The 9,373-nt window shown below is 56.4% G+C and overlaps 3 protein-coding genes across 3 annotated transcripts in view; 1 reads left to right on the top strand and 2 right to left on the bottom strand.

The window, feature by feature from the left end:
* Positions 1 to 196: 196 nt before the first annotated feature.
* On the bottom strand, positions 197 to 3,488 carry CCDC137 (coiled-coil domain containing 137). The gene is made up of 6 exons (XM_004718142.4): positions 3,367 to 3,488; positions 2,918 to 3,051; positions 2,296 to 2,524; positions 1,104 to 1,186; positions 824 to 903; positions 197 to 650 (listed from the first exon to the last, which is right to left on the bottom strand). Exons 1-6 carry the CDS (start codon positions 3,486 to 3,488, stop codon positions 501 to 503), a joined length of 798 nt encoding a protein of 265 aa, XP_004718199.4. The 3' UTR covers positions 197 to 500.
* Positions 3,489 to 3,655: 167 nt separating this feature from the next.
* OXLD1 (oxidoreductase like domain containing 1) lies at positions 3,656 to 7,790 on the top strand. Its single transcript, XM_045299525.1, has 3 exons — positions 3,656 to 3,712; positions 4,767 to 5,317; positions 7,538 to 7,790. Exons 1-2 carry the CDS (start codon positions 3,656 to 3,658, stop codon positions 5,187 to 5,189), a joined length of 480 nt encoding a protein of 159 aa, XP_045155460.1. The 3' UTR covers positions 5,190 to 5,317; positions 7,538 to 7,790.
* Positions 6,993 to 9,373, bottom strand: part of ARL16 (ADP ribosylation factor like GTPase 16) — an 11,256-nt gene continuing 8,875 nt past the window's right edge. Inside the window, exons 4-5 of the mRNA XM_045299524.1 lie at positions 9,261 to 9,372; positions 6,993 to 9,109 (exon numbers count right to left, since the gene is read on the bottom strand). Coding sequence (XP_045155459.1) covers positions 8,938 to 9,109; positions 9,261 to 9,372 — 284 coding nt within the window. The 3' untranslated portion in view covers positions 6,993 to 8,937. The remainder of the gene's footprint in view (positions 9,110 to 9,260; position 9,373) is intronic.

The raw sequence follows: 9,373 nt of genomic DNA, 5'->3' as shown, positions 1-9,373 counted from the left end.
GGCACCAAGAGGTCCTGCCAGAGCCCAGTATGGCCCTCCCACCTGGGAATCCAGGTATCCAATGTTCTAGAGCAGTGGTTCTCAACCTTCCTAATGTCACAACCCTTTAATGTAGTTCCTCATGTTGCAGTAATTACACCCCCCCACCACCATAAAATTATTTTCATTGCTACTTCATAACTGTAATTTTGCTACTGTTATGAATTGGGCGATCCCTGTGAAAGGGCTGTTTGACTCCCAAAGGGGTTGTGACCCACAGGTTGAGCACTGTCCTAGAGGGAAGCTAGAGATGAGCAGGTGTACCCAGGTGCTGCCAGTCTCTGCCCCCATTTCTGGCCCAGCAAACCCTCTTCACGTCCCAGTTCTCTGTCCACTCGAGTCTGGAAGGGCTGTGAGTGTCAGAGGGCCCTCCATGCAGACTGGCGCCTGGCCCACGGCTCTGTCCATAGACACACCCTGGCTTCTGGAGGGAGTCAGGGTGACGGAGGGCTCTGCTGTTGCTACTTTAGCTTCTTCAGAGCGCGGTAGGCCTGCACCACCCGCTCTCTCTCCTCGCCCACGATCCGCTGCCGGGCCAGAGAGGTGCTCAGGGGCTGGGACTCACTGGCAGGGCACAAGAACCTCTTCAGAGCCAGCGACTTCTTACCTGGCTGAAGGAGCAAGAAAAGGTATGTGACCCACAGCTTTCATCAGGCCAGCCACTTAAGCTTGTGTCCATAGGCACAGGACCAGGTCAGTGTCCTGAGGTGGACCGGGAATCCCAGTGAGGTTTCTTGCCCTGTAATAGTGCAGGTGGCCCCCGGACTCCAATACATCTGCTTACCTGTCCCCCACCTGCACTCTTCCTGGGCCTGGCAGTCAGCTCTGGGGGTTGCAGGGCCACCTCCCCAAACTTCACCGTGTCTGGGGATCAGAGGGTACAACTGAGGTGCTGCCCTAGGGTCCAGGGCATGAAACTCAGATGTAAACTACCCATTCAAGGCTGAGGATGGCACAAGAAGTGACCTGGGGAGCAGGCGGTACCCTCACCCGATCCACTGCAGCCCAAGGGAGACAATACAGCCTTGTCCCCAGGGCACCGCCACCCGGCCAGAGGCGCCTACCTTGCAGCAGCTCCCGCTCCAGCTGGTCGGCAGCCTTGTCCTCCTTTCTCTGCCGAACTCGGTCCAGCTGCCGCTTCTTGAACCTGGGCCAGAGACCCGACAGCATTTAGCCTCATAGCCTCTCGCTGTGCACTCCCGCCCACCCCACGCGGGCCTGATAGGCCCTCTCTACCACCTGCCTGGTTCTCAGCTGGGGCAGTTCTGCCCGCCCTCCCCCAGGACCATGGGCAATGTCGGTGACAATCTTTGGTTGTCGCAAGCTGGGAGGAGGCTCCTGGCCCCAGGTGGGTGGACACCAGGACTGCGGCTCAGTGTCCACAGTGCCACTGCTGAGAAGGGGCTTGCAGGTGTCACATGCCACCCCTTCATGTGATGTCAGGACCTTGAGTCTTCCTGCCAGTTTGGAGATATCATTGTCACCGGGGACTACAGTTCCCACAGGAATCATGCCGCAGGAAAACGACGGAGCTAAAAGTAGTATCTCAGGATGGTTGGCACTGAGAGCATCCATCAGGTCTTGTTTGGGCCACCAGAGAGGAAGCACCCACAGCCAGGGTGGTTTTCCTGAACCTCTGGGCCAGGCGTGAGCTGGCCAAGCAAGACATCACCTCAGGAAGGGCCTTCAATGGATCCGCTGCTTGCTGGGTGGGGGCAGGGCAGCTCTCTTTCTCGGCGCTGCAGGTTGTAGCTGGGTGGGGCTTCTGTACCTCTTCACATAGAGTATTCCAGCTTTCCCAAGAGGGAAAAACGAAGGAGCTCGGAGGGGCCAGGAGTAGGAGTAAGGTCACAGCCCAGAGCAAAGTTTTTATACCCGGGAAGTGATCCCAGTCCGGAGAGAGATGAGAGGGGGCTGTCAGCAGAGGGGGGCTGAGCCCACGTGCCAGCTCCCCAGGGGCTGGTGAGCTCCTGAACCCCATCTCGCCCCTCCTCTCACAGCAAAGGAGCCCCTTGGCTGCTTCTCCAGGAAGAAGCTGACCTTGAGCATGGCCTTCAGTTTCCAAGCTGGTGGCCAAGAAGCCCACAAGTTAAGCAGCTGGGCTGTGGACAGGGCACACCCACCTGCAGGAACTTGTACCTAGCGGCCCTGGATTGTGGCTGGGGTGCAGGGTGCTGTCCCAGAGGACAGTAGAGGGAACCACAGGCCCTTCCTGCTCCAGACCCCGGTGGCCCAGCCTTCCCACCCTCTACTCACGCCTTCTTGCATTCCGACTTCTCCCTCTGTCTTTCGGGGGCCGCCTGCGCCTCGGGCCGCCTCTGGGCCTGGTTCTTACTGAGGAACACCACGTGCTGGGCCTCCTGCTGCATGCGCTGCACATACGCCCCCTCCGACTCCCATTTCTTCCGCTTGAACTTGGGGACGGGGATATCGGGCTCCACTCCCTGGGCCTCTTTTTCTAGCGTCTTCTTGAAGGCCTCCTGGGCTGAGGATAGAGTGACCTCAGGGAGGGGGGTGGTTTCCAGGGGCTGGAGAGAACCTTCACCCCTGCTTAAGGCCACACACTACTGTGCCCCTCCCAGGATCAAGCAGCCAGCACTTTCGAAGCCCTCTGCATTACTACTCCTCCAGGGGTGAATTCGAACCCACCACCCACTGCTTAAAGCCTTCCGTGGGTCTTCACTGTTTTTGGAGAAGAAAACGACACTCGACCACGTCCTGGAAAGCCAAGACCTCCTGGCACCCACGGCCCCGTGCTGAAGGCTCTGAGACCACACAGCCCCCTTGTGCCTGTGGCCGTTTGGGGTCCTGCGCGCTGGCAGCGTCCCTCCCGCAAGTCTCCACGAAGCAGCGCGCCGTGAAGCAGGCGGCCCGTTACCTTCTCTCCTCCTCCTCTTGTTGCTGATGGGGTTTCTCATCTGCTGGCGGCTCCTCATAATCTCTCGGAGCCGGAAAGGAATCTCCTGCTCGTCCTGGTCCTTGGGCTTGCAGTTCACTTTCTTTTTGTCTTTGCTGGGGAGGAGAACATGGATGAGACGCCTCACTCTTGCACGCAGAGGCGCCGCCAGAATCCCATGCTGCCTGGGACACCGGTGGGAAGGGCAGCAGGGTGGGCGTCCTGTCCCGGGCTGCCCAAGCCGGTTGCCCGCGAGGCCGGAGGAATGAGTGGCAGTCGCGCTGAAAAGAAGCACCTGGGTGAGGCGCGTGGAAGGGTGCTGACTCGCTCCCATCCACCCTTCCACGGGATTCGGCCGAGGGGCACCTAGGCCGGCCGGCCGAGGGGGTGGAGTCGAGCGCGGCGGCGGGAGCGCCTCCCAGGGCACCCACCTGTGCTGCCCGGGTCGAGGAGCGCGTCGTGGCCCCCCCGGAAGTTCCTGCTGCGGACGCCGGGGCCCCTGCGGCCGCCCGGAGGGCGCCAGCCTCGCAGCCCCGCGCCCCGTGATTGCCATTCCCACGCCGACTCAGTTCCCGGAGCTGCGAACGGCTTAGTCCCGCCCACTACCGCACTTCCGCTTCCTGCACTTAGCCCCACGCTCATTGGAGCAGCTCGCGGCCCGGCCAGCCCGCGATTGGCCGGAGCGGCCGTCTCTCACTCGGGCTGGGTTAGCGCAGGACCATGCTGTGGAGCTTGACTCGCGGCGGCTCGTTGGTGCTCTCCGCGGTCCGCACCTCGGCAAGTACCTGGCGGGGCCTCGGGGTGGGGCCCGAAAGTGGGGTTCCGGCGGAGCCCACAGTCGCCCAGAGAGCTGCAAAGCCGGAGTCCGCAACTCAGAGGGGACGAGTCCTGACCTCCAGCTCAACGACCTCGCACCTCCCCAGGGACTCGCCCTCCCCCGCGCGCTCCTTGGTTTCCGCGGTTCCCGCGATCGCCGAATTTACGGCGCAGGGGCCTTGGTCAGGCTCCCCGAGAAGCCCCCGAAGCGGAGACAGTACCAGCCCTGCCATGCTGGAACCCCCACCCCAAGGTCTGGGCCTCGCCTGCCCTTCCGGTCCTGACCACGCACCCACCCTAGCTCTGAGAAGGGTGTTCTGGCCACCCTGGGATGGCAGATGGGCGGAAGCCGTGCCCCATGGGAACCCCTGCGTTTGCGGTCACGGTGTGCATCCTACAAGCACGTTAAGCACCTGCTGGGTGTGCTGCCTTGTAGGCTTCTGAGGTTCACCGTGAGCTGGGAGCCCCTCCCAGGAGGGGCCGCCTAGCCAATGGAAAATGTGCCAGTGCTGGGAGGGGGTGTTGCTTGGGCCATTGGGGATTAGCCCCCCTGGTTGGAGGGAGAGGTGGGTTAACAGGGTCCCCCTTGCCTTCCATCGCTGCCTGCCTCCCCTACAAGCCCTCTAGCCTTGAGCCCCGGGCCCTCACCTGGTTCCCACCATGTATGCCTCCTAGCAAACTAGACCCCTCCACTCTGCGGTTGGGGAGGCGGAATCCAAACCAAACCATCACCTGACATCAACTCTCTCTCAAAGTGTGGCCCTGGGGAGAAGTGGCCCCTGGGGTTTCTGAGGTGGTCATCTTGACGGACCCGACTGCTTCATCCTTCTCCCTTGGATTGGCTGGTGGGCTTTAACCGCCAGCTTTTCACTTAGCAGCCCCGTGCTTAACCCATGGGGCCACCAGAGCTCCTCCCACAGAGAGGCCACGATGGACCGAATCACCTGTCCAAGCCAAGGCTGGACTCCTCATTGTGTAGTAACGCCCTGAGTCACGTGTCTGTCTGCATCCTCAGGGGACACCACGGCTCTCCAGTGGGGAACGGAGCCACGGGCTGTTGAGAGGAGGCAGCAGCGATCTTCACAGGCACCTTGCCCGCATTTGGGTCACCGTTGGCCGACGAGCGTTTGGGAAGGACTGCCAGGAGGAGGGCTCGCCGGCCTGTGTGGAAGGCACAGTGAAGCCCAAGTCCAGCCTGCATAGTGGGGTCTCGACAGAGCCCCTGTACCCTGCACCGCCTGAGCTCCCGCCCCCCACAAACTGCTGCATGAGCGGCTGCCCCAACTGCGTGTGGGTTGAGTATGCAGAGACGCTGCTGCAGCACTACCAGGATGGCGGGGAGAGGGCGCTGGCAGCCCTCCAGGAACAGGTGGCTGACGAGAACCTCAAAGCCTTCATCAGGATGGAGATCAAGCTACGCCTACTCCAAGATAACTGAACCTACGGACCCTACCCGGGAGACCTGGGCCTGGCAGTTCTGGGGAATTATTTATTGGGAATAAACGCATTTTCTGTGGGGTCCAACAGGCAGCCCCAGGCTGGTTTCTGGTACCCCAGGCCCAGCAGGTAAGGCCACTCTGATCCCATCAAAGAAAGCGACGCAGGCTGACAGACGTCGACTTCCACTCTGCATGGGCAGCAAAACCCCACTTGCTCTGCAGCCCAGTGGCAACGAAGGCCCCTGGTCCCCCGCAGGCTGCTCAAGTTCAGCTCTGGTCACCTTTAGGTACCTGTAGGAGGAAGTGGTAGTGGACAAGCTTGGGGGTGCCCACTGGGGTCCCAGGGGACATGCCCACCACCCCGGGCTATCGAACTATCCCTGCACTCCGTGAGGAAGGCCATGACATCCTTTGGGCTTTTCTTGACAATCAGTTTAGCACGCGTGGTACTATTTCCGTGTTCCTATCCCCTAGTTGTCTGCGCCAGGGAACACCAGCTGGTCACCCTTCCCTCCAACTTTGCTTCCATCTCGGTTTTGAGGCCATTTCAGCCCGTTGTAAAACCCCAAACCAAACTTCCTGCCAGAGTCAATTCCAACTTAGAGCAGCCTTTTGGACAGAGTGGAACTGCCCCTGGGTTTCCCAGACTGACCACACCGAGCAGAAAGCCTCATCTTTCTCCTCATGCTGTGCATGCCCCTATCAAGATTAGCATCCCTGTCATCAGCTATAAACTTGCTGGAGAGGTTGGGATGACAGTGCCCACTGGGGGAGACTGGCACCTAATGTTGGTTCTCCAGGACCAGGAGTGGAGTGTTAGGTGGTGGTTCGGTGCTGTTAAATTGTTTCCTGCTCAACCAACCACAGGTCAACCGATCCAGACACTGCCTGGTCCAGCACCATCCTCACAGACCCCGTTACACCAAGGCCCACTGTTACAGCCCGGTCCACACATTCATAGAGGGCATCTTGTTTCACTGCCGCTCTTCGTTACCAAGGATGTCTTTTTCCAGGAACTGGCGCTGCCCAAGAACGTCCAAAATACATGAGATAATCCTGTTTGAGGGGCGTTCTGGCCATGCCTCCCCAAGACAGATTCGTCTGGTCGTGTGGCAGTGAGATCGCTGCTCTCAGCACTGGTCCACAAGGCTCTCAGTGTACGGGTCTCAAGCATCTTTTGTCTCTCATATTTTTATAAGTACTTTTTAAAAATTTGTTTTTCAGCATTTTGACCTAGACAGCAACCTAGCTAACTAGTCCTGAGAGCGTTTTTGTTCGTCACCAGAACATGTCTCCCACTACCCTGTCTAGAACCGCTAGTAAAACGTGAGTTGGAAGTGCTGAGGGCAACCTTTTTTTTTTTTTAATTATTTTATTGGGGGCTCACACAATTCTCATTCACAATCCATACACACATCCATTGTGTTAAGCGCATATGCACATTTGTTGCCCTCATCATTCTCAAAACATATGCCTCCCACTCTAGGGCAACCGTTACCGACTAAACTGAAAACCACACACACTGCATCGAGTCAATGCTGACTCACAGCGACACCGGAGGGCAGGAGAACTGCCCGTGGGTTTCCCGGGCACCACTACTCCCCCAGGGCTGACCTCTAGTGGACAGATGCAGTGGTGAGGGCGTCGCTGCCTGCTGCGGAGCTCGGCTTCTGCATCCAGGCCTGTGAGGTATTGATGGGTGGGGACCCTTGACCGCGTCGTGCCCTTGTGGCTGCTAGCCGCTTCCATGAGCCAGTGTTGGGTTTTGTGACACACTTCATGCAGCTAGGGGACCATAAGGATGTTCTTTTTTCACTTTAATAGGATGAGTTACACTGACTGATTTTCATAAGTTCAAACCTTACATTCTTGAAACAAATGCCACTTGGAGGTGAGGTAGTACTGTGCTGTTGCTTTCCTAGCACTCGAACTTTCGTTCTCGCCTTCTGTGTTGTGAGGAACACGGGTCTTAGCAGATGCTGGTTTCAAAGACTCGGTTTGGAAGTGTTCTGTTCCACTTTCTGGAAGTCAGGGTAAAATTACATGACCTCTTTCTTAAATGCCTGCTGGGGTAGAAGTGGCAGGAGATGAGCATCAAGGAAGAATAGATTCCGATCCTGCAGGGCCCTAAGCCACAGCCCAGAGGTCTGGTTTTGTTCTGACAGCATGGGAGACTTAGTTAAGGATAAAAACCAGCTCACTCTCATACGTAGATAAAGTAGATTGATAGGTGACGACACATGTACTATATTACAGCCTCCAGAATCTCCACTTGCTCATGTCTTGCCAAGAGAGGTGGTAGTACATTTCTGAACCTCTCTCATCTCTTTCATTCTTTCCGTTCCAGAGGAATTTCCCAGCGAAGTACCATCGAGCCAGTTCCCACGGAAAGTGACTCACACAGAACAGGAAAGAGCCCAGCCCTGGGCCCTCCTCAGCCTGTGAGAGCCTACCATCGTGGCCACTGTCAGCCCTCCGCCGTGAGGACTTTCCCCTTCACTAGCCTCTTTACCAAGCGTGTCCTATGCGATTATAATCAAGAACTTCCTCAAGGCCATGCAAATGTTTTATGTAGGTGATTAAAATTTGTGTCCAGTTTTTTACTGACAGTGAATTTAGCTGGGCCTCGATTTCCTTGTGGGAAGGTTTTAATTAAAAACTCATTTTTAAAGTAAGACATAGGTCAATTCAGTTTTACTACTTCTTTATATAGTTTAGGAAACCTTTACTTAAGAATATATATATATATATATTATTGAGAATGTGGTATTTCTTCTTGAATGATCTGTGGCAGTTTTTCAAATAATTTCATTCCTTGGCGTAACGTTCATATTTTGTACTCTTTGTGGCATCGGTAGACTTTTAAGCGATGTCTCTTTTCCCATTCCAGCTATCAGTTCTGTTTAACTGTATCCGTGTCCACGGCCCAGAAGTTAACTTTCACCAGGCTGGAGCAGAGGACAGAGAAGCCCATAAGAGGCGGCGTCAGAGACAAAAATAGCTCATGTGTTTAGCAGGATGAGGTTTTTTTAGAATTCTATTGGAATATTTGATGCTGAGCTGGAATTAAGTACTGAGTGAATAGAGCAATTGGCATCAATAAAAATAAGTCCCGGTCTTCACAGCACATCAGGAGGCTTTCCTGTGGGCAGTGTTGACATGGTCACAACAATGTAGACGATGCACAGAGCTGACCAGCATGGTGACCGTAACTTGAGAAGGTAAGAGTGGACGTGGAGTGGGAGGTGTCTGGACCCCATGTCCTCTTCCACATCCACAATCGGTACTGCGCCCCATGCTGCGTCAGATCTGTTGTGTCTTACCAGGCTGGTGACAGTGTGCCTGAACGTTTTAGTGTTTTATTGTGAATTAAGTGGAGGCGTTACATTTCAGATGTTTTAAATTAAACAATTTATCAAAGTTTCCAATAGCTAGCTTTGTTCCCCCCCCCTTATTTTTCCCCTTCTCCCTCTGATAAGATAGTACCCCTCTTCACGTAAGTTAATGCCTCTCAACTCTCTAGCCTCTGCTTCACTGCTGACCCGCCTCCCTACTCCAGGGGCAACACATACAGCTGTGGGGTCTGCAGTGCCTGTACTTTGGGTGCCTTGGCTGACCTGTCACTGCAACTCAACACAGAACCTTCTCTTGAGCTCACACAGGTCACTGTGCACCGACAAGAACCAACCCCGGAGACTGCCGGTCTCTGTCCGGCTCCCACTGGCTAATCAAGTCCCCAGCTGGCCGTCAGCAGCTGGCTCTGTGGGTGTCCTGGAGCCAGTGCAGCACCCCTGCCAAGCCAGTGCCTTCCCGGGCGCTGACTTCCACGGTGGTGATGTTCTGCTTGGCGCAGGCCACGATGTCTGGGAGCCTCATTAAGGACTTCATCTCTTCCACACTCATATAACAGGGCAGGTCGCTGGGGTGCAAAGAGAGCCTATCAGACTGGCAGCTGCCCCAGACCCACCTGGAGCCCCCACCAAGCCTCACCCCTCAAAAGCCATTTGCTGGCTCCACTTAGAGGCTCTGCACTGGGCTGCCCCCGTCTCCCTTGGCTCCCAGACCCTCACGTTTTATTGAAAAGGATCAGGACCGAGGCTTCTGCAAGTTGTTCTGCGGAAAGGAGAGCCAGGAGGTGAGCACAGGAGGCAGAGAGCTGTGTGGGGTCAGAGGCATCCAGCAC

This window comes from Echinops telfairi, unplaced genomic scaffold, assembly GCF_000313985.2.
Source record: "Echinops telfairi isolate 266 unplaced genomic scaffold, ASM31398v2 ScPeMD7_7458;HRSCAF=8496, whole genome shotgun sequence".
Classification (NCBI taxonomy): Eukaryota; Metazoa; Chordata; class Mammalia; order Afrosoricida; family Tenrecidae; genus Echinops; species Echinops telfairi.
The sequence above is the reverse complement of the archived record's forward strand: the minus strand, read 5'-3'. Positions and strand labels throughout refer to the sequence as shown.